The 25224-nt window shown below is 45.9% G+C and overlaps 1 protein-coding gene across 1 annotated transcript in view; it reads left to right on the top strand.

Moving 5' to 3' along the window:
• The first annotated feature begins 6569 nt into the window (after positions 1 to 6569).
• The window catches only part of LOC135374565 (SH2 domain-containing protein 3C-like), a 286980-nt gene continuing 268325 nt past the window's right edge, over positions 6570 to 25224 (top strand). The window contains exon 1 of the mRNA XM_064607502.1: positions 6570 to 6782. Coding sequence (XP_064463572.1) covers positions 6740 to 6782 — 43 coding nt within the window. The 5' untranslated portion in view covers positions 6570 to 6739. The remainder of the gene's footprint in view (positions 6783 to 25224) is intronic.

Genomic DNA, 25224 nt, shown 5'->3' with positions numbered 1-25224 from the left:
TGTCGCAACTGTTTGTCGCTTTTGGAAAGAGGAACAAATCGTATTATGAAACTCTCTGGCCTAGCTTAGGCCATTTATGGCAACTTTGGCTAGCCAAACTCAGCCTAACATTGGCCCACATCTGGTGTGCTTATTGGGCAGGCCTGTGTTTGGGTACACATTGGCCAGCCAAACCCTTGGCCAAGGGACCAATGCCACACTGGCCCCATACTCTTTTGTCGAACTTGGAAAGGGTTTAACCAGTTTGGCTAGCCAACTTTTTGCCAATGTTGGGTAATATTTGGCATGTTGCTTGGGCTGTCGCAGGAACATGCTAAATTTAGCTTTCGCCGTGACGCTTGACCCTCTGGGCCATGGGCCCACAGCGAGAGGGGGAAAAGGAGGCGTGTCCACCCCCGGAGCACTTGTGAAAATGATGGCTCTTTAGACAGAGATCGTTATGATTATTCTCTGATGTCATAATATGACCCTCTGAACACCCGCACACTCCGCAGCGCCCACTTGCAGGCTTTGCCTCCCCTTGAGAAAAATCCTGAGAATGCCTATCCTGTGGACTGAATCGAAAATCACAAGCGCGGAAGGCGTTTGTATGTGCGCGTCAACGCACGTGCAGTACGTAGAGAGGTGCGCTACGGCTATACTCTAACTCAATACTGATTAACGACTAACTCAATTTTTCTTTTTTTGCCAATCACGCCCATTTTTGTGCGTATGATAGGAGTGGTCCTTATTGCGTACAAAGACACGTTGTAGCTGACGCAGACTTCCACTTCCGAGATGTATTTCCCTTTGATTAGTGTCATGTCGCAGTTAATTTCTTATTCTAATCCGTAGAAGTGCTTAATTATAGCGCTCCCCTTTCCGTAAGTTCGAGTCCCCTAAGGGATCTTATTTCCAGAAACCCCCATACAGACGCAACTTGAGTCCGAAACTGATCGGTTTGCGCGGGCACACAACCTAAATTTTCGGCCGCATGTGATGCTGAGTGCAGTAGTTCTGAACGTCCCCAAACGTAGTGCAACAGGCCTATTCGTTACCACGTGATAAGCCGAAACCGTGGCAAGTATGGTAGGCTTGGCTGTGTTTAGACAATGCCTCCTGCATTTCTGTAATGCCTGGTAAGAAGCTCGCTCCCGCGTCCTTTTCCTGCTCTTCCTCTCCCGCGGCGCTTTTTTTGCCTGTGGTGGCGCCAGTTCCCGAGGGTCGCCAGAGCCATTCAGAGGGAGAGCTTGTCAATTCTCTAATCTTTTGTCGCCGTTGGGTGGAGCTGATTTTGACGTCAGAGTCATCGTTGCGCCGCCCAAAAAGCCTCAATCCAAGCCGAATCCGCTTATCAGCCAGATGGTGCGCGCCATTTTGATGCTGTGCGCCAGCTGGTCGATAGCTTGTTGTCGCACTGAATGTACTCTACAGGAATAACCGGCTTATGACTGTAATAAGGGGAGCTTTCTTGCCAAACTGAAAAAGTTCAATGACGATGTACGCTAGTGCAGTGTTTCCCAAAGTGTGGTCCGCGGACCCCTGGGGGTCCGCTAGAGTGTCCGTGGGGGTCCGCGACCGTCTCTCACATTTCAGTGAGGATTTTCGTCCCCACAAACACGCGCTCGTACATGCCGCCCGATTTCCAAACACCCAGACCTTCCAAAATTGCTACAAGCGTGCTTCAACGGCTAGCTTCTAATTTCTGATAGAAAAGTCCTGCAATGCACGTTTGTTCGCGTCATACACATACAAACAAGAAGAAGAAACCAGTCCGGAATCGTTTCTGAAGCTGTATCGAAAGCACGCAGCAGCTGACGAGGTTGCTGGTTATGCACTGGCTGTGACGGGGTGAGTGTGTGTGTGTGTGCGGGGGGGGGGGGGGGGCGTGAATTGGTTCTCATCGCTTCCGGGGGTCCGTCACCGCCAAAAGTTTGGGAAACACTGCGTCTTCCCACCTTGCATCGTAAGCGACGATCAGCATCAATATGGCTGAAGACGGGATAACAATAGAGTACGGCGAGGAAGGTCGCTTAGCCCTGACGTCGCATGACGCGCTTCACGTTAGGCTCGTCCTAATGGTCAAACTCTATAAACGGCTTTGAGGGTCGCCAATGCCGTGTATGCCGAAGGGAGTCTGACCATTAATGGGACCTGCCTATACCTGGAGCTCGACCCACTTTTTGAACTCTCTGGCCAATCACAAGCCAAAATACAGTGTGCTATTAATCTCAGGCTATCCGAGCTATATATTATTCACTGGGTGCCGACATTTTCGGGAAACTGTATTGGATTAGATTGAATAGGATATCCCCGGACGACCTACCAACATAATGGATTTTGCGGCCACTTTTAAAGGCGCCATCTGGATGAAGAGGGGCATGTCGGGAAACGCAGAAGTAGCTTGCTAGCAGAACTGATTGGCCGGCAGAACGACAGAACACTTTATCCTGTGGACGTCCGCAACAGATCCCGATGTCCGTAACCGCAAATGGATGTCCGCCGGACACCTCTGGGGCATCATAAATGGATATCTCTGGTTGGATATCCGCAGGATGTCCCATGTCGCCTGTTTCAAGGATTGTCCAAATCATGTCCTTGACTAGATGCTACGCGGAGCATTTCTTGCAGGAAAGAGCCCAGAGGGAACAATGCTCTCCTGTGGATTTCCCGTGGAAAACCTGAGGTGGAGATCCGGACGACCACAGGATATGACCATTTTGGGGAGTTGACATGTAGAGGATGTCCTGTGGAGCTCCGCGTGGCCGCAGTTTTGATATCCTGTGGAAGTCCTGCTATGATCCTCAGAGGTCATAGCAGGGACATGTATGGCACTGTTACAGCTCATGCACCCACAGCTGTCTTAGCAAGATTATCAGCCTTAACAGACACGTATTCAAAATGCATAGTGTTTTTATTGGAATTAATTGTAACAGCATGTAACATATAGAAAAACACCGTAGGAACTAAGAACAATATATTTTTAAACGCTACAAATGCAGGTAGCATCGGCATGTAGTGTTAATTTTCAACTTTCACCAGGCTCACAAATTCTGTACAGCGTACTTGTGCAATTAAAACGCGAAAAACCCCGCAAAAAAGTACAAGCACGCGTAATATATGACAGTCAGGACCAGTACACATTTGTGCAATCAAAAAAAAAAAAAAAGAAAGAAAGAAACAGCAACAAGAGATTGGGCCACTTAGCCGAAAAGCTTTGGAAATGGAGTCGTATTCGCTTCCAAACAGAAAACAGACACTGTACATTGGTGTTTTCGCGAGCTTCTACAAGTACGAGAGCCCTGTTCGCCTGTGGGTCGAAATAAAGGGTGAGATGTGCAAGTTTAATTCGATTGCGTGCACAAACAACAGTGATGTGAGAAACTGCTTGGCGTATTATGTCACTGTGGAGGTAATGTGTCTGTTTCTTACTCATTCGTTTTGAGAAACTGAGTTGGTTTATGGCAAGTCGAATTTGTGCTGTGCTACATCATCCCGCGTTTCTCTCTCTCTTGGAATACATGATCCATGCAGCATCCCATCACGGAGTCGATTTGGACAATCCGTGAAACAACCACAACGGGACCTCCTGCGGATATACGGCTACGGATATACCTCCCAGGGAAGTCCCGCGGAGATCCATTTTCGGATATGGACACTGGGATCTATTTCGGACGTCCGTGGGAGATGGTGTTCTGTCTGGGAGAGAAGCGCGTGAGTTTTAGCAGTGCGGAGGTTTGACTTTTGATCGAACAACTGAATATTCCAAACGAAATGAGTAGGAAACACAGACGTTATGTTGATGGTGAAGTATTATTCCAACCAACTTCTTATTTCAATGACGTTTCTGTGTGTAATTGAATTAAACATAGACACCTCACCCTTCTTTTTGTATCTGAACCGAGCAGGGCTCACGAATTCGCGGAAGTTACTAAACTAAACATGTATATAGTATACGTTTGTTTCATGGGCGGAAGTGAATAATATTCAAGACAACCTTCACTCAAGAAAGGGGCAGAAGTCCACCTGCTCTCCTGTTAAGTCGACATGCCTTGGTGGACCGTGTCTTGGTTGAGAACGGTTGGGGGTGCAGTAATGCTTGCACTACTGCTGCATGGAATTTCCGCCACCTTTTTAAAACTTAGTGGTCCTATGTGTCTTGAGTGTAGTAATCTGTCAGTGCATTTTGTTTTGGTATGAAATAGCGTACCGCGGCATATGCACGATGTCCGTGCAATATCAGCGTAGTTCCACGTTACATCCAGATATTGTCAGGGAACGGACGTTCCCGGGAAGGTCCGAACCCCGGCCACTCGTATGTCCGTGGAATGTCCCTAGGAGAAATGGCTTTCTCCCATGGAGATTGCAATCTCAGTAAGCGGGTGACCCTTGGAAAACTGTAGGACATTTTGTTCTGCTAGGGCAATCTTGCAGCGAGGAAGCCATCAGAAAAAGGCCACGGACAATGAGAGCACAGAACATCAGACCGTGGCTACTCCTGTGTCCCCGCCAAGAAGCAGGAACGACAACACATGCAGCTACGACAATCAACGTGGAAAAGGAGAACTGTATCTTAATGCCGTGCAAGGCTGCTGTGTTTCATAACCATGTCCAACAGGGGTACAAAGAGTACCCGCCTTTGCCCTTCGCACATGTGGTGTACAGGATAACATCAACCAGACAACGAGCGCTGCCTTTCACCAACGCCAAACGCTGAGAAGAAAGGACAGAGAACTGAAAACAAAAGTGGAAAGTGACTTCCTACAAAGATGAACTGAAGAAAATGGAAAGCGATCCTTATATGCGTTAGCCTTCAGGGAGGGCGTGGACGCGGCAAGAAGAGAGGATCCGAAAGCAATGTTCCTTCTTGACCAAGTCAATAACTATAGAAAGAAAAGACCTTCGTGGACAGAAACCATGGTCCGACACCGCATTGTTCTGCGGAACTTATATCCAAAAGCGTATGAACATTTCTGGGCAGAACTAGTAGTTGCTTCCCTGAAGGAACACGCTCAGGAATTACCTGGGAGGCTGTACAGGAGAAGCGGGGTTCACAACACACGTTCAAGAAAGTCTGAAGGCCGAAATGGCCAGTCTCCCTTCAGAAATGTCAAGGACGTACTCTTTGATTATAGACAAAATGCACATCCAGCTGAAGCTTCAATATCACAAGCAAAGGGACACATTCGTAGGCGACGTCAACCTCGGAAGGGACATGCAGGGTGAGCAATAAGGGCCTTGGTAAATTCTCTTCTTTGCTTTCTGTTATGCGGTCTTTCATACATCTACAGGATCCATTGCAGTACATTTCTTTACTAGAGAATGTACATCAACACCAAGCCAAGCTGATCAAGAAAGTTATTCAGGAGATCGAAGCTCTCAGCTTCCGTGCGTCCGACTTGTGACGGATCACCACAAAGTTAACGTCGGAGCAATGGAGACACTGAGCGGTGGCAAGATATTGTTCCTCACCCTGCGAATCCATCGAAGCCCGTAATGCTCTCCTTTCGTCAGTGCAACAACCTCAAGAATGTGAGGAACCGATTTCTGGTGAGTAATCTGGGAGCCAATGGTGAAACTTGATCTCATTTCATCAAGGAAATCTACAATGTTCAGAAGACAAGATTACTAAAACCAATTCGGTGCCTTACACTCAAACACCTGTTTCCGTCCAACTTGGGGAATTCAGGTATTCTCTCCTCCTATAACCACTGCTTTGCATGCGGGCCATATGTGCAACGAAACTTTTGCATATGCAAAGGTCCAACAATAACCTTCATGGAATATAGCATAAATGGTTCGCACTGATGGATATTAGCAACTGTACCCAGCACCGTGACCAGGAGAACGCTCTTGTGCAGCAGCTTGAGAATCCCGAAGACCTTGTATGGCTAGAGACAGAATTCATGAGTTACATTCATGATTTAAAACATAAGGCACCTCCGCCAAACTTCCTAACTAAGTATACGGGGCACTTATTCTAACAACTGAGTCCAACATCAGTTGGGTCGGCTATCTGCGCAGAAAAAAGATATTTGGTGAAAGTTTTCAAGCTACGAGATGGAAGCCCTTTTCGGATTTCTACGGTGGGTGCTATGACGGCCATTTTGCCATGCTGATCGCCAGAATCGTAGGAAAACTATTTTGGGAACACTTACACAGCGTCCCAGACAATCCCCTCCCAAGCAGGGTGTAACCTCAAGGCAACACATTCTTAACAATCACCAGAAAGATATCCCTACTCGGCACAAACATGCTAACACTTATCGGCAGGATATTCTATCTCTTCTCTGGGCAGCTTCACCTGTCATCTAACGCAATTCTCACCTTCTTTCAAGATAAAGGAAGCCTCTAAAACTTCATGAACAATTCTCTGCCTAAAGTATATAGGCCGAACCGCTGTCCGTTCAAAATTTCACCGACTTGACAGGTCGATGAAGTTGTTTTGACTTCGGTTTGTTTTGTGCTATCAACTTCACATCACTGGCTCCAAATGAACGCGGACGAGAATCTACCTGGTAGAGTACCGCCATCTGTTATCGCGTACTCCTCCCTTCATTAGCCCGACTGATAAGAGCCTTTCGTCAGTAGACTTGGAGTGTGCAGCAGGAATAACACGTGTGATTGGAAAGTGCCTTTATTGTGATCAAGATGAGATCAAGATGAGCCTTTCGTCAGTAGAGTGGAGTGTGCAGCAGGAATAACACGTGTGATTGAAAAGTGCCTTATTTGGGATCAAGATGGGTTCAGTGTAACGAACATGGGAAATAAACACGGCGGTTGTCTGAGGTCACTGGACAAATGTAAGTTTCCTCGTTTGAGAAGTTCTGTTATGCATGGCTTAATTAAAAAAAAAAGATTGTAAGTGGAACATACATTAATTATGACGGATGCTAGAAAAGTGAAACATTTGAGTGGTATCGCGTCTTTCTTCTTCTTTGTGTGATATATAAGAATGCAGATATTCGCGTTTCTAAACGTGGTCTCGATCAGGATATCTATAAAACAACGTTCACATATGTGCATAAATTTGGGATTTCGAAAGCATGGACAAAATGCCCGCGTCGTGGTAGTTGGATGTGATGCTACGAATTTCGTCGTTGTAAATAATAATAAGGCGATGTAAACGGCACACAAGAGATAAACGAAGTTGCTACCGTAATAAAATATATTTTATTGGTATATTCTTTACAGATAAGACGCGGTGTACTGGTTGTTATGAAAAGAAATCCCCAGTGGACGATCCCTCTAGCTTCTGTAGTACCGGCCATTTATTTGGTGAGGCTATCGCGACGTAGGTGACCTGTTGAGGTGTTAGCGAGCTCTTATTACCGTATTTTCCGGCGTATACCGCGCGCGTTATACAGCAAAATAGTGTTCTTTTATATCTATCTCTATATTATTAGCAATACAGTGCTCTGAAGAGGTCCGGCGGTTTATCTAACGGTGCGCGTTATAGTACACGGAAATATTTTCCTACCGAGTTCCTTTTCTGGTCGGTATCTTGCCTCTTCCAGGGTGTGCTGCGAGTTTCTCACAAATCGCTTAGAGTCAGTTGACAAAGCCGGCAAAAGGGACAAAATTAATGCTTCTGCTGCTTAAAGGAGTACACAGGGCTATCCAAAAAAAAAATCAGATTAAGACGTATGACGAAAGTGTGTGTGTCATTTTACCGAATAGCGCGAAAGGTTTTGATGTGTGAAATTTGTTTCCCAGAAAAAAAAAAAAAAAAAAAAAACTCACATAAACATGGCTCCGCGCGTTCGCCATTACCTCGTCACTCCAGGTATAATGAGGATGAGGAGGTATGATGCCACGTCACCGATGACATTATAAGGAGAACTCGTTCTGGTTCGCCTGTCAGTGGGGGTCAGCACCTTGTCGCCCAGTAGTAGACGACAGCGTAGACGACAGACAACATTTCTTTAGACCAATCAGCGAGCGTTCTCCTTATCGCGTCAGCGCGAGGTTTCGGGTAGGTAACAGACTGGTACTGCTCTTCACCACCGTTCCGCACGGTCGCTGTTTGCGGCGTATTTCAAATGCAATTTCTGCGATAATTATGACTCTGTGGTGTGAATTACTTCGCATGGTGCCTCTTACTGGCTTACTTAACAGTTTTGTGAGAATAAAACAGGGTGTTAAAAATGACTTGTGCGGTATTTTAAGGATGCTATTGAGCAGTCAATAATGCTGAATTCATTTCAGAACGCTGGCGTGATTGAGAAGGGACGCGAAACTAAATATGTTTCCAATAAAGCATATGCATATATTATACACCGCCTTGGTTCATTGTGGATAGCGGTGGCAGTACAGAAGCTTTCAGCAACACTGCGGTGCGCGTTATACACCGGAAAGTAGTAGTACGGTAGTTAAATCAAGATTAGGGTTGCCACCTGTCCGGATTTCACCCGAATGGTTCCGAAATTCAAGGCTTGCGTTCGGTGTGCGCGTGACGCTGTAATCTGAACATAAAATGTTCGGAAATTGGCCGAGTCGTAGTAAAAGCCTTTTATTTTATTTATTTGTTTCCAATACCTCAAAGGCCCGAGGGCATTACATGAGGGATGGGCGAAGAAACAAAATAGGATAACAAGCACATGAACTTACAAAAGAAAAAATAACAACGAGGAAGAAAAAGTACATAAAGCACTGGACGTCAAGCATAGAAAAATATCATGTTACACGGAAGTGTGAACATATATATTATAATTGGGTGTTTACGTCGCGAGACAACTGAGATCATGAGCGACGCCACAGCGGTCGGTCTGTGGATTGCTTTTGCCCACCTGAGGGTTCTTTAACGTGCGATGAAAGCTCATCACACGGCACCCCGTATTTAACGTCCATCGCGGAAGACGGCGTGTCTAAGCAACTTGTACCCTGCCACCAAGTTGCTGGCGTCCTCGGCCGGGTTCGAACCCGCGATCTCGGGATCAGAAGGCGAACACGCTACCGACTGAGCCACCGAGGCCGGTGAGTGTGAACATAAGTGACGGCGAAATGACTGGGGGTCAGTAATGTTGATGATAAGCTCAGGTAGTGCATTCCACTCCCTGACTGCAGATGGAATGAATGATTGCTGGCAGTGATTAGAATGACAGTGAACAGGCTTAATCTTTTTACCATGATCAACCCTGGTGGAAATGTAATCAGGTGGGAGAAGCAGGTTAGTGTGAAGTGTGGTGCTGTGGTGGCGTTAAAGGTACTGTAAAGCAGTAGACAAGGATGATATGCCGGTGATGTGACTAGAGACTTTGTTGCTTCTAAATACCGTATGCGGAACCATACCACCGACAACTCGCTATAAATATTTTTAATTTGCCATGAAAGATGCGGCGTAGTGGAGCGGTGCGACGCCTGGTGTCAAACAACCCCCTGTACAGCGGGCAACACTGAAAATTGGTATTACACACTATTACATCGGCACTTTGTTATTTTAGTAACCATATTATTAGTTTTCTTGTTTACCTATGCATTCTGAAACCCCTGTTAACAGTGTTTTTTGCGAAGTAACCCAGCGCTGGCCGCTGTTCGATGGAGGCTCTCCCTACTTCTCTGCTGCGCCTGCGCGCTCCTTCTGTTCGCGGCCTCTTTCGAACGAACAAACTCTCTCTATGAACCTCGGTGAACAAACAAGTCCCGACGCTGTCTGGCTTCTTGAACGTCTGACACATTTTTTTCAACGACTCAGCATTTCATTTCAGTTCGCTTATCAGTTTATCCTCAGATGCGGATCGTTGTGTGGATTGCAGGGGCGGATTTTATGGTGGATTGTGGTGGATTGTTATGTCGGGCCCAGTGTTATACGCATGCAATGTGGTTGCCGCCGTATGTGTCAGGAGTACGGATTCATTTCGAATACCTAGTACAGTGTTGCCCGTAATGTTTAATTGAAATTTTCTAATTAATTGCACCGTCGGTTGGAATGTAACTTGCGCAGTTTTTGTCCTAGTGACTTGGACTATCGAATAGCCACACTAAATGACATTTGATCGGTGCTGCTTTACGGTACCTTTAAGACTTTGAGTATTTCATTTGCGTCATCGTTACCAAAGAATGAGAGGTGGCTGAGAGGAGCAATCGCAGCTACGTTGATCCACGTAAAGATACTGTAGATAACGTATTATTAGAACCCTCTGCGCCCAGTGCTCGGCTTTCAAGACTCAAGAATCTCGTAAGGTCTTTCACTATCCACATCCTCCAATCCAAGACGAGGTAAAAAATGGAGAGTGTGTAGCAGTAACAGCTCCCCATAGAATGCATAGTTTGATATAGTTCATAAAGCACTGGGCACAAAGCATATGAAACTGACAGGGCCAATAAAAATGCAACGTTATGCATACCAGCCCGCCAATCAGAGGCCTTCCTGCTTGTCTCGCCTTTCAGCGTGACCGGGATGGCATCGAAGTCTACTGGTTTTCTGCCTGATGCACAGTTATCTGTAGTCTGAGATAACTAACGCAACGTTTGCATGAAAAAAAAAAAGATATTTCATACGTCGTATTGATTACTATGTATACAAAGCCACTGCGTTGCGCTTGAGCACCCCCCCCCCCCCTTCGCACCGATTCGGTATTGGCCGACGAGAAAGGTGGCAACCCTAATCATGATTAATAAAGCTGATTACCACGGGTGACATGATGTGAACGCATAATGTTTTCCTTCTTTTGTGTGTGTGTGCTCGTGGATTCTGCCCCAGATATTAATCATTCCAATCAAATAGGCTATAGACGCTGACCTGATAACACATGCACATTAACAAACCAGTAACTTATCGCAGCTGTTTTACTCACCGGATAAACTACTATTCCATCAATGATGAAAGATGAAAGTCACTGAAAAGGTTAGCTAGCTGTAGGGATCGGGACCGGTAATCCAGAAGATGTGGTTTCGATCCCTACAGCTAGCTAACCTTTTCAGTGACTTTCATCTTTCATCGTTGATTTCTTAGGCAATTTGAGGCTTTGTTTGTATCTGTCCCTTCTATGTTGTTCCAGCCTCAGAACATCAGTGTATCTCTTGTTCTACTATTCCATCAGTTACGACGCACCCACTTGCGCGAGTGTGTATGCGTCATCTTTTTCATCGTCATCCCACTCATGTACTAACCCACTGAGGTATGAGGCACTGAGGTATGGTACCGCAATTGTTGCGGTGAATCACCTCATCCCATAATCGTTCATGTAGTTGTTGTTACTCACCTGCATATCAACTGTTTCCATCAAGGAGCATGAGTCAATTCAAAATTGTTCTCCGTCATGCGGATTCGAAGATTTGCGACTGGCTGACCTCGGATCCGTCTAGGATCAAGGACTCGCAGGAAGTCACCAATTCCAATGACCAATGAAAAGCTATTGCGGCAGCGTGATGTGAATCAAAAGAATAACTTCGTGAAGTGTGACTCATCAATTTTGTATGAAATTCAATTATCGTGTAAAAAAGCCTACATAGGACAATCGCGAAAATGTATCATCATCTTCAGAGACAGCATAACCAACACCAAAGTCACAGCTAGTGGTACAGCTTGGGACAAAAGCATGATGGCGCATTTCTCCATTACAGCGACACCCTATCAGCAAACAGGAGCGTCGGATAGCCGGTCACCCGTTTCTTCTCTGTTTGTCTTATCCGTTTCGATATCTTCCTCATAGCTATCAGGAGGCCGCTAAGATGAAGAAGTACGCCCGTGCCGCGTTCCGTAACTTCTGTTCCAGGTGGTACCCTATAGGAGTGTATGTAATGCAGCGTGGTTGTACACCCGATTTTACAAAAACACAGATCAAGGGTAGGCTCAAAACAAAAACTGAAAGGGACGTGTTTGAAGGTTTTTGGAAGTTAGAGATTAGGCAAAGTCAGCCAACCATCAGTGGTACTGACACGTGAAGAAATGAAGTATATGGAACCTGAAAAGTTTTGTTTCTCTCCTTCCCTCGAGCAACTCCTTTTAAGGAATGCTGCAAAGACATCAGTTGATAGTGCAGGAGCAAGTGTCTTCTCGTCTGTTTCTTCGTCCATGTATTGCGCTCCAGTTCTAATTCATTTGCGTGAGCATCGCTCGCTTTTAGAGCACAGACTGTTTTGCGAGTTGGTTCTTTATAAGTCTGGCACTCACGCAACGCTTACGCAGGGTGAATATTTTGAGTGAATACGATGCACGAAAGAAATGTGTATGTTGTTCAAAATTTGGTTTCGTTGCTACGGAATATGGGAGAACGGGCGTCAGCCATAAAAACCAGTAAAAGTCGATGGTATAGCCAGGATGGCGAGCCAGACGCAGGGACTCCTGATTGGCCGAATGGTAGGCATTGTAGCTTATTTTCATTCCCTCAGTCGTGACGTTGCCCGCATCTGTGAGGCCCTTTCATCACCTTTCATTTCCTGCATGCCCATGCATGTTGCGTGAATTATCTCAGGCTGTGGCTTCTGTGGGGAGCTGTGGGAAATGTCTCAGGTCATGCCTAGCCGAATTGCGCCATCTGTTCATGACGGTTGTTTAATGAGAAGAATAATCTGAAAAGAGTAAGATACCTAAAAAGTAACTCAATTACAAATAAAAGCTCCTCCACGACAGTGTTATTTCACTAAAGATGCACAAAAGGTGTACTAAGTTACTTAACGATCTTGTTTCCTACTACAAGGACAGCCTCAATTACATTAGAACACTTTCCGTAATGTCGAAAGTGAAACGTTTAGTTTACGAGGAAAAAAAAAAGAGAAATAGGCACTCATCATGACATGCCCGGCTACTCCAGATTAGGAAAATACAAATGTCTATCTACAATAAAACCACTGAGTGACAGAGACACTCCCCAGATAACACAAGCCTATCCCAGGGACGTCGACGGGACCCTGACAGAACGCCTTCGGACTGCACGGGCATCCCTGGGACTGCATCATTTCGTTCGATACCAGTCCTGAACTCCCAGTGAAACTCCGAAGTATATTCCATGGAGGTTCAAGGGATGTCATGTGGGATCATAACGGGAGCAAGACAGGACTTGCAATGGATGTCTCGTGCCTTCTTCTATACCCCACTGATATTTCTTTCTTTTTTTTCGGGTCCCCTACATCTTTAGGTTGAAAAAGCCAACATATGCAGTAAACGTGTCATATGGCCCATAAAATATATGTATTTTTTGCACTTCCCAGTCAGAAAATTCTGTCCCACGGGTGTCCATCGGATATACTTTCACGGGGATATGGATCTCCGCAGAATAATGAAATTCCTCCAGCGGGTATACTTCGGAGATCCACTTGGCCGGGCTTCGAACTTCCTACGAGCGAACACCTTGCGGACGTAACCAGGGCATACGGACGTAAGCAGGAGCTCTCTGGGATGCAGCGTGTGTCACTTTTTTATTTTTCAGAAGTCAGTATAAACTTTGTAGTAGAATATAAAGCGTCTTCCTGCCATTTTTTATCTGGCACCATCGCCAGTGGTTTTGTTTTCTGTTGCCCCGCTTTATTTCCACAAGGGAAAATAAGCACGGCGTTTCAAAAAAGAATGACAGAAAACAGTAACGAGAAATTGGGCCACAAAAAAAAGAAAAAGAAAAGAAAGAGATTTGGAAATGAAGTGGCATTCACTTCCGAACAGACAACAGACACAGCTCATGGGTGTTCCCGCAAGCTTCTACACTTTCGAAAGCACTGTTCGCTTGTGAGTCGGAATCAAGGGTGGGATGCCTAAGTTTAATTCGATTGTGTAGACAAACAAATGAGGAATTGCTCTGCGTATTAAGTAACCGTGAAGGTAGTGTCTCTGATTGTTACTCATTTGGTTTCAGAAAGTGAGTTGGTTCATAAAAGTCGAATTTGTGCAGTGCTACATCGTCCCGTGTTTCTCTCTCTCATGCAATGCATGATCCATACATCATCCCATCACAGAGCTGATTGGGGCAATCCGTGAAACAGCCGTTACAGGACCTTCTGCGGGTATACGGCTACGGATGTCCCTCCATAAATATCCCAGGGGAGTCGCACGGAGGTCCATTTTCGGATATGAACATTGGGATCCATTTCGGACGCTTGGAATTAATATGGGATGTCCCCGGGATTTCATGTGTTGTGTGGGAGTCAGTCACTCACACAGTGAAACGTGATAGACCTATATCCTATCGTATTTTATGGTCGAGCAATTCTTCGCTATGCAACACTGCCACTGAAGTCTATCGTGCACTATATCTACGCACGTAAACTGCATTTCCACACATTTTTCTGATGATCAACGAGATAACGTTAGAGGATTTTGTTCAAACGAATTTCGCACTGTTCCTCGAATTTAGGAAAAGCCGATTTCGGTTGCACCGTGTAATACCTTATTGCACAATATGCAGCTGATAATTCGTGGCTTCACTTGGAGAGATGATGAGCGACGCCGCATAAATTCTGTTTCCTGAAGGTTCTGTAACGTTGCACTGAAAGCTCAGTACCCCACATTTTACGTCCCATTTATATACGGTGCAGTGTGGGTGTATTACGCAGCTATCCCGAGAGGCCCCTGAATTACTCCGTTACATACTTAACAGATTTCACTTAATTGTCACTCATCTTTGACACCACCTATGATCGTCATCATATGTTGCAGTCGTTGATTGCTAATTAGCGAAGATCGCAAAGAGGCTTAAACTTTTGATATGACGCCAAGCGATTGTGAGCGTCTAGAAAAACAACAACAAAAAGAGGCACGAAAGAAATTGATACTATTGTCATATCCTTGAGCTTGAGGAGATAGTATACGTAGACACAGAGACTTGTCTTTCCTCAAGCTCAAGAATGATGCCACCAGCTGGCTTACGTTCTAATGATTTCTTCGTCATGAAAGAAACTTTCGTAGCGCAATGAAGCCTCGTCATGTTGGCTGGGATCCAGAAGCCGTGAATCAAAACCATGCACTGCTAGCTCCGCAATCTGAATCATTCAAGGACGATATCATGTTTACCAAAGGTTGCGTGACTGAGGTAACTATTTTTTGCCTTTATCTGACGCGGTGTCTTTGTTCGTGACGCCTCTCTTACCTTCCTTAATGCGGAATATTATGCGGATTAAATCTTCCCCGTCCTCTGTTGTCCTCTAGCACGTTTGTGCCACTGCCCACATGCTGGCATATAAAGAAGAAAAAAGTCCCAGCAAACAATATTTGATTTCCGTCTCACTTTGCTTCCTATAGCAGCTGGGCCGTTCCAGCCTAAATCAACCAGAGGTGTAGCTCGACCCTCTTAGGCTTCGCAGAAAAAAAAGTGTGCATTCCCTTAGGGGTGTGTATGTAGGATATAAATTTTTTCCTCAAGGGTTTGTTTTTCTTTAGCACTGGGGACGTCTCGAATTTGGCCAAACATGAAAAAGTGTCGTCCCCCTGACACACAGAGACATCGTTTCTTTTTCTTGGCCTGGTGTTAGAGGAGATCTACCTTCCCGTAGTGTATATGAAACCAGAACAAATCTGGCGACGTGATGAGAGCTTAAGAACGGAGCACGTTTTGGCTAAGTGTACGATGAAGTTTCGGCGCATTTTCGCGGGATCCCGAGATTATTTATGCTCATAAACTACTGTATGGAAACTGGCTTTACGTAAAAATATGAATTTCATTTAGATCCATTGTTTAGCTACGCAACAGAGAATATCGATAATTGACAAAAAATGATACTTTTCAGGTAGCACTGTGTCATACCTGAGGTCGTCTGTAGGAAGTGAAATAAGTCGTGCTATTTGTAGGACGGATCCTTCCCCCGGTTTTTTTCCCAAATCGATGCCGGTCAAACTTGGGACTAGCCACTCCGCACGGCCGACCCCGCTTACTGAGAAATTGATCGAGCCGCTGTTTTTCGCATGGATTTCCACATGGATTTTGCTGTTGAAATCATGGATGAAGGGAACAGTACAGACAACGACCAGTAAACTAAACCAAACTAGTTTTGTTCTGTGTCACAATGCGACTCTGCGCGCCGAGGGGACAGCAGTTTGTCCTTTCCGCGTTTTCATCTTCCCACACATGCAATACCGCCTACTTTGACGCATCCTCGGATGAGATGAATTGAGCGCCTCAAAGTCGGCAAACCTGTTACATCAGCAATGCTTATGTGTGTGTGGCAGAGCTCTTGGAGCGGTACTGCCTACATATCTGATGAACGTCCTTTCTTTTTTTCCTGAAACACACTTCTGTGCAGCTCACGTAGGAAGCTAGGAAGCAAAAACATTTCTAGTCAAAACAGAACAAGCTTGTTTCAAAGTTAAGTAGCCATTATGCGTAAGAAAGCGCAACGGATAGCGCGAAAACGTATGCGAAGTCAGTTTTGTAACTCTTCATTTGAATCAGCGCGTCAAATCACTTGGGAAAGGACGCAGAAAGAATACGACGTTTCGTTAAGGTTGCCCAAAAACATGCGCACCAGTGACACACGGGAGACGCAACATTACCGTGTGGATTCCCATTGCCACACGGGCAGTCTTAACCGCCGTCACCCGACCAGACCGCGGGTATCGTGAACACCATGGTTTGTTTCATTCCTGAACCACACAGCAGTCTGCGACATGTTAGCGGTGATCCCGTGATTGTGACACAAGCGAGATTGCACTGTATACCATGCAAAGAAAAGGGCATAATGGTAATTAAAGGGAATATCAATAATTAACGCATGCACACGATGATTTGCAGGAAATGTCACACGGCAGCGCTTAAGGCGACCGTCCATTTCCTCGCTTGCCTCGCGAAGCCGGGGTAGCCAAGCTCGGTTTCCCAGAACCGCGGTTAGCGGCATAACCTCCGTTTGGTCGGCGGTGTGACTGCTGCGAACCGCGATTACGTGTAACGGACGTTGCCTGTCATGTCTACAGGTAATGCAAAACGCGAATAACGTATTGAAAATCTGCGGGTGTTTTCTTCGTTAAACGAGAAAGAGGATTTTTTTTCCTCACAATATTCCGCTGCAGCTCATTCGTTACCTGAGGTCGTCTAGGATGCGATGTCTTTGTGCCTGTGAGAAGAGACCTCTCCTTTAGCATTTTCAAAATGTATTTCTTGTTACGCGAGAAAAAAAGGTATCCCAGCACACTTGCATCCCGCCTCTAAGGTACCATTATTATCCTTTGCCTTCTTTTCGCCTTCTGCTGTTCTACCAAGTTTGCTAACTTAACAGTCAGAGTTGCTGCTTCGTAAAAGATTAGTCGCCGTTTATGGCTGTTATCACATACCTGAAGTCGTCTGGGAAGTGACCATTTCAAGAACTCCTCATCTTCTATAACATATTAAAAATCTGCTGGTGCGTTTATTCTTAAACGGGAAAAAAATTGGTCAGCGCATTTGCATCCGCTCTGTGCGGTACCATTATCGTCATTTTTCTTACACTATCTGCTCACTTGCGGTTTGGTCAACGTCGTCTGGCCATTCGGCAGTTCACTGTAGCCGCTGCACGGTTTTTGATAAGATTTGTTTTGGGGGATAGCTGCCGACCTTTTAAATTGTTCTGCCGACGCTCTCAAATCGTCGTTTACGGAAAAAAAAAAGTGCTACGTAGCACGTATAGAATAATAATAATATTCGTTGAAATACTTTTGAGGCATATGCAAACACTCTAGGCTCACCCGCGTTTGCTCTGAGCGTTGTGCTCAAAATGATATATGCTATCACGGAGATTTTAATTTTGTTTCATACTTGATGCTTTGCAGTGGCATGTTATCTTACTGAAGCACGATCAAGCATCACTTCATTGCCGGAACACACCTTGTGGGAGAGAGCTGCGCACGCCGAGTAGATAACTGAGCGCTTATAGCTCGAGGGTCCAACGAGCGGTGACGCCTGTACATGCCTCACACATTGTTCAATATCAAAAAGGGTTAAAAGCTGGCCTGTTCAGTTTTCTAGAGTTTTCTTCCGTGCAATGTGTTTGTGTCTGTTTTTTTAGCTCCCCGGCACTGGCGTTTTAACGCTTTTGATCATGATTGTCCAATAAACGGGCAGCGAATGGTGTGTACCGTGAGTCAGGCTACCAGAAACGACGACGAAGGTGCTACGAAGAGGCGGCTCTTAGTACGCGTGGTAGAACAAACAGTAGAAGACAAATCAAAGGGTATTAATGGTACTTTACGGGATATGAATTCGCTGACGATTTTTCTTCTCACTTCAGGAGAAATACACACGTAGACTTTCAAAATGTCATGAGAGAGAGAGTGCCTTCCACACATTTATTTTCCTTCCTAGACGACCTGCAGCGGAGTAGGGTGACGAAAATGTTGTTCTCACGTTTAAGGAACAAAAAAATAAAGAAAGAACACGTGTAGATTTTCAATATGTTATAGGAAAGGTTCCGTCCTACAGACGTCAGGACCTCTCTCACTTCCCCGACGAACTTAGGTATGTGAAAATACAATGTGAAAAGTGTCATTTTTTTACCAAAGTCGATATTCTCGATTGCTTAGTCGCAATGAACACAGGTCAACTTAAATTTTTTTCGTGAAGCCAATCTCTATACAGTAGTTTATAGGGATAAGTAATCTTGGGACCGTGAGAGAATGTTAACTTGCCAAAAATGTATGGTAAATTTGGCATCAAAACGCGCCCTAGGTAGCGAACCTCCGGCACAGCAAAATGGCACTTGGACTTCTTTAGTCTCAGATTGGCATCACACAGTCGTCGTAACACTGCTTCCAGCCTCTGTTTATGCTCATCGTCTGTTCTCCCTGCAACAATCACATCACCGAGGTACACACTCGTACCTGGAATTCCTGCCAGAATGGTTTCCATAAACCTTTGAAAAATGGCTGGAGCAGCCGAAATACCAAAGGCAGCCTGTGGACGACGTAAAGCCCCTTCAGAGTGTTGATTGTAAGGATCTTTGATGTTTGTTCCGTCACGTACAACTGCTGATACGCCTCAGCCAGATCGAGAGTCGAAAACACACTGCCGCCCTGCAGACTTGCAAGCACTTCACTCGCTGTGGATAGTGGAAAAGATGCCTTAACTGTTGACTTACAGTCACCGCACAAGCGGATTCCACAGTCTTCTTTGCGCACTATGACCACTGGAGTAGCCCAGTCGGAATGTTGAACAGGCGAGATGAATCCTTGCTTTTCCCACTTCTCGAGTTCACTCTCTACTGCCCCGCGCACGGCAAAAGGAACCGGGCGTGCTTTCCTAAACTGTGGCACGGCATCTGGCTTAAGTTCTATTTCAACTGGTGGCCCGACATGTCCTTCACAAGGATCCGCAAACACTGATGAGAACTTGCTCAGCAATGCATCTATGCTGGTAGCCGCTGGAACGTTGTTGACACCACTGATCTTGATGTTGACCGACTGGAACCAGTTGCGGCCCAACAAGCTGCACCCGGTACCCTTCACCACCAGAAGAGGTAACAGATAGTCCTTTGACTTCCACCTGACTCTGACTTCAAACGAACCTTTTAACTTCATTGGTTCACGCGACCACGTTTGCAAGCCTACCTCAACTGGCCCGAGCCGGGGTGGCTTCTTGATCCAAGTAGCTTTGTATGTTTCTTCACTTATAAGTGTGTAAGCACAACTAGAGTCAACCTCGAAGGGCACAAGGTTGTCATCCACGCGCAGAGTTACAGTGTACCTAGGAACAGTAGCATGCACAGAATGTACTTGGTGCAAGTTGTACAAATCACTGTCTTTTTGCTCTTCCTGTACCACATGAGTCTTTCCGCCCTTTTGTTTGCGCTTTTGACAGGCTTTCCGCAAGTGTCCAGGCTTGCCACATGAAAAGCAAATTGCTGTTCTGAATGGACAATCCGTGTGAGACCCCAGGCAGCGGTAACAATCGTGCCTCTGAAAGCTGTCCGTAGGCTTCCCGTCGTTCCCTCTGGGTTTCTGAGCCGATCCAAGGTCAGTGTTTGTCTTCGCGGTAGCGTGTACCTTCCCGCTGTGCTCTCGTGGTCTCAACTGAACTTGGTGGGTTGCCGCTGCTTCGGCTGCCTTTGCCATGTCGTACGCAATTCGAAACGTTAGGTGACGTTCACTGAGCAGACGCTGTTGAAGGTTAGTGTCCTTGGGTCCACACAAGAATCTGTCGCGCAACATCACGTTAAGAGGCAAACTGGGGGACTGAGGCTGCAGCACAGTCACGGAGGTCGGAGTTGCTGCGGTAGCCGGTGCTGCTGTCGTCACGCTGTCTTCACTTGCGAAAGCCGCGTCGCGTTGGAACTGGCTGCCTAAGAACGCTGACCCGACACCGCGACTTCACCGAAGTTGCATTCTTTAGCCAAAGCCTTCAGCGCCGATACGAAGTCATCAATCGACTCCCCTTCATGTTGATCTCTTCTGTAGAACTGGGAACGTCCCACCAGCTCGGACGGTTTCGCTTCAATAAAACAATCGTTGAGAAGCTTCAGCAACTCTTCATACGATACCTGGCGAACTGATTGCGGGAGAACAATACCGTATATTTCTTCAATGCGGAATGACAGGAGAAGGGCTTTCTTCTTCTCCTCGGTGGTCACGTCGTTGGCCTCACAATAAAACTCAAACCGGTCATGCCATGCGGACCAGTTTCCACCATACCGAAAAGGAGTGATGGCGCCGTGAGCCATGATTTCTTCGTCAAGTTGGATTTACCTCGTCGCCAGTGTGGTGTTGCGAGTGATCAGGGGTACGGATGCCAGGTACACGATGAGATTACGAAGGATTTTACTGAGCATTCAGCCATCGCTACATACACGCCTCACATGTCGCCATACCTCACACCACGACAACGACCCCCCTGGCGGCGATGGTGTAGACCATACAATGGAAGAATGAAAACGAAACTGATACTTAACACATGACAATATATGACATATTTATGCCTATTTATGGCAGATTTTGAGCTGCTATCCCAATAGATGGAATTATCTGTTATTTTTTATCTTTCAGGGATGACCATTCCGAAGAGGCATAGCAATCACGGGATTATTATTGTGACCATTATCAGTTCGCTTTTTACATGTCTCACTAATTGATCTTAATAAATGTGTACATAGAGGGACATACCCCTTATATTCTTCATAGTTATTCACGGTTACACATTTGTGGTATTGCATTTGTACACATTTAGGTTTCAGTATACGTGCACCTTTGCTCCAGTATAGAAGGGGATCTTCAACGTAACATAGTAGGAAGCAGCAGCAATAGACAACGTAGGATAAACAGAAATTCACTACATTTGGTTAATGTTATATCAACGTAAAAAAAACAAACGTCGACATAGAAATAGCGTATTATGCTGATTCTACGTGCTTTTTTGCGGGCATTCCCTACGTAGCTTCTACCTTGAACACTATTGAGATTCTACGATGGTATTGTAGATTTGCAATGCTATTTCAGCTTTTCTACATTTCATGAGTGCTTGGGGCTCCCGTGTTCTCTCCCTACCGGTTCATATACCTACGTGTGCAAGTATTGCTATTAGTTCTACAGTGCTCATTTTTTGTGGCGTCCGCTGAAAATATCGGAGAGACGTTTTACATACATGTATAAATCACTCAATTTTAATTCGAAATTACACAATTACGCAATTGTTCTGTGTATTTAATGGATAGAAGCAAAATTTTTAGTCCTGACTTTAGCACCTGTTCGAAGCTCATCAACCCAGAGGACTATTCTTAAAATTATTAGTGGAGATCAGCTCATACACTATCTAAATGGATTTCAGCACCTTCCCTGAAAACATACATACTGCATGGATATGACATTTTAAACAAAAATTCGCAATAATTTAATATCCACTTCCCATATTTCTCCATATGTCCCTAATGGGACGTTGCAGGGACTGGCAGTGAATCTACAAATGCGGAAGAAATGCTAGTACTAGTATGTCCTGGGGATATGAACAGACCGTCTGGCAAACTCCCTAGGATATTCTAACATCCAGGATGGGATATCCTCTGGACATTAGATGGATATACCTGGTTTACTGGGCCTATATTTCACCTATTTAACCCCATAACCAGTGGCTTTACCGGCGAGGACTTTATGTTCACGGTGTAGTTGAATTGCTTGTTGCTTATAATCCACACATGATGCTAAATATTTTTGATTTGCTGATAAATTGCGCCAAAGCATCTACTGACAAATAATCCCTGTTCCCGACTGGCTCCTGACGCACATTGTTATGCGCATGTTATACCGTCGTACTTGACAAGCAATGCACAGTCGGTGGCGGCAAGACATTGACCGTATTTTTCATTTTCTAAAAAACTATCAGCGCAACTGTGACGAAAATTATGACGTAAGAGTATCGAGGGAATACATTTTCTAAGATGCTTTAAGGTACCCTTAATACGCGCCTCAATCGCAAAGCGTGATCCATTTCTTTCGTCTTAGCACACGGATTGAGTTTCCCTCCCTTTCTCCCCATTCCCTCCCGCACTTTTAATGCCACAGTACTGGAACTGAATAAATAGGTCAAATACGTGCTGATATCCCACATCAAAATGCCTTGACGGCAAAGCCCTATTCTTATGACTTCCTTTCTTATGTAATACGTATACCGAACGTACGCGTCAAACAAAACAGCGTTTACTTCCGCCTTCACTTTCTGCCGAAGGGCTGCTGTACTATAGAACTATGCATGTTGACCCCTGAGCAATACAATTTATTATTGCCATAATAAAACGGTGGAATTCACACGTCCGTGCAGGCAGGCGCATGTGTGGCGACATTATTATGAAAACACTGTGCTCACAATAAATGAATGTAAACGACAACATACCAGGGCTGTTTATCGCGCACCTAAGAAAACATGTTCCGAACAAAAGGCAAAACATAAGAAAAAAGAAAGGTAGGCTATGGACAGGCATGGGCAAATCACGTTCTTGCCAGTAAACACTATAACAACTGTGCGATAAACTGGTGGTGCCGCGATAAGAAAATGTCTCGGGGGAACAGCAGTAGTATACTTACCATACGTGCTCTTTTGACTGCTAGGTGAAATTTGTGAAAACTATGATATGGAGACCAATGAGTCCTCGTTTGTGGATTGAGAGGCATTTGAACTCTTATGCTGACGACTTTTATATCTGAACCATTTTGTTGCGAACCGGTTACCGCTATTATTTTTTTCGGTTCTGCTCACAACGGTTCTGCTCCGGCTCAACAGTGTCACGAAAATGTGGGTTTGGGTTCGGTTCCGGCAAAAATAACGGTTCGGGTACTGTTTTCGGTAAGTGTTCGGTTCGACACCCTGATTTATAGGGCAGCTACTGATCTTAAAAAAAAAAAAGGAAAGACGTGAATGGCAATTAGTAACCTCTCTGAAATGCGTTGCGTTATACTTCAGTATCACGTGTTGTCTGTCCGCCAATCTGTGGCCGACTCCAACTTTGTCCTTTGCGAAAGTTTACGGTCGCCACCTTTCAGTTTCCAAAAGTTTTGAAAATTAATTAGCGCGAAAAGTATGGAGAACTGAGAGTTGATGACATGTCGTGAGAGATGATGACATGTATTAGCACCCAGTTCGCAAAGTCCAGCCTACTTTGGAGGTCCCTGGGTTCCAAACTTTGATGCAGTTGGACATGGTAGGGGTGCATGCCAACTTTTTTCAGCGTTCGCCATACAGATGACTTCGATGCTATCCCCTGGGCACTCGCATCATGGACGCTGGCGTGAGGGTTGGCAGCCATGAATGCCAAGACATCCGTCTCTACGCCCTCACCTAAGGTGGGTGCTGTGCGCCGCTTCTTCTTGAAGCCTCCGGTCTGGCTGAGTGTTTCGTATACCCTGATTATTGTGTTAGGCACCACTTTGTCTCCAGGGTGTCACTCTCCATATATTCGGCAGCCCTCCTCTTGTTCCCATCAGCCGCTCCCAACGCAACAACCATATACGCCCTCTCCTCATTCGTGAAGCACATCCTTGCACTCTTACTATCCCAAATTTCAAGTCAGAACCAACTGGAGTAGAGCAAGAATGCGTCAAGTAATAGGAAACCTCAGTATGGTTTGCAGCGTCCGAAATAAGGCCAGCCTCGGCAATACTTTCGTCAGATCAATGCGCAGGGCTAGCGACTTTATGACTTTAGCGAATACAGTCATGTCTCGATTATCCGGACACCTCGGGAGGCGTCCCTTTTCGTCCGGATAACGAATTTCCGGATAACCGAACCAAGCAAACTTCCGGGGAAACCTGAAAAATTTGGGAAACTTCATTATAGCTCCAGAAAAGGGAAACAAGTAAAAGATCATTACTTGAGAAATTCATGCGAAGTGAGCTGCTTGAAATTAGTAGGCACGCGTGTAACAGAATCTTGGTCACGGCACACGCTGCATCATTCTGCTGTTCAAAGAAGGGTCACAGAAAGCTGGTCCAGCATACATGTTTTTGTCTTTTTTGCAAATATCTTTGGCATAGGCCAAAAGACGATGCTTTCCTTACAAACTGCTGCGGAGCCGAAGACGATGACGGCTGTGCAAACGGGCACGTGACCCGAGACAGGAAACTGTGGGCACAGGACTACGAACAGTGGAGCTGTGGAACTATATACTGTACTCGGACCTATTGTAACGTGTAACATTTGGTGTCAGAAGTGGGATACTTCGGGACACCCAAAGTATGCCCCCTCGCCGACGAAAGCAATCACCACCACCGGCGCCCCTTGACCAGCGATCTGAAGTTACGAGGCTCGTCACAGGAGCAGGTGCAGACCCTCCTTCATGAGAACATGCGCGGAATGATGGAGCAAATGCGAGCCGAATTTGCTTCGATAATGCGTCCACCGCAGGACCGGCCACAAGAGCGGCCACACGGGGATGGTGATACGCGGGCCCCTACGTCGATGAAGCACGGGGCGGAGAGCACGGACGCCATAAGACCGGTCAGCGTGCCACGTGGACCTGCCGGCGCCTCTACCGGTGGGACCGCAAAGCCAGACACGTTTAACGGGGAAACGCCCTGGAGCGACTATCTAGCTCAATTCGAAGTCGTGGCGGACGCTAATGGCTGGACTAGCGAGCAGCGGGCGAGCCACCTCGTCTCTTCTTTACGAGGCACCGCGCTCCCTGTCCTTCAAGCGCTGTCTGCATCCGAGCGGCGTAGCTACTCACACTCGATCACAACCCTCGAGCATCGTTTCGGGGACCGTCATCAGCAGGGCGTCTACCACGTCCAACTCAGGAGCCGCGTCCAGCTGCCAAAGGAATCACTGAGCGAGTTGGCGTATGATATTGAGCGGAAAGTGCGAATAGTGTTTGCTGACTGCGCCCACGATGTCGTCGACACCGTCGTCGTGGGATACTTCGTTGACGCTATAG

Source organism: Ornithodoros turicata, unplaced genomic scaffold (assembly GCF_037126465.1).
Source record: "Ornithodoros turicata isolate Travis unplaced genomic scaffold, ASM3712646v1 Chromosome78, whole genome shotgun sequence".
Taxonomy (NCBI): Eukaryota; Metazoa; Arthropoda; class Arachnida; order Ixodida; family Argasidae; genus Ornithodoros; species Ornithodoros turicata.
This window is presented reverse-complemented; position numbering and strand designations above follow the sequence as displayed.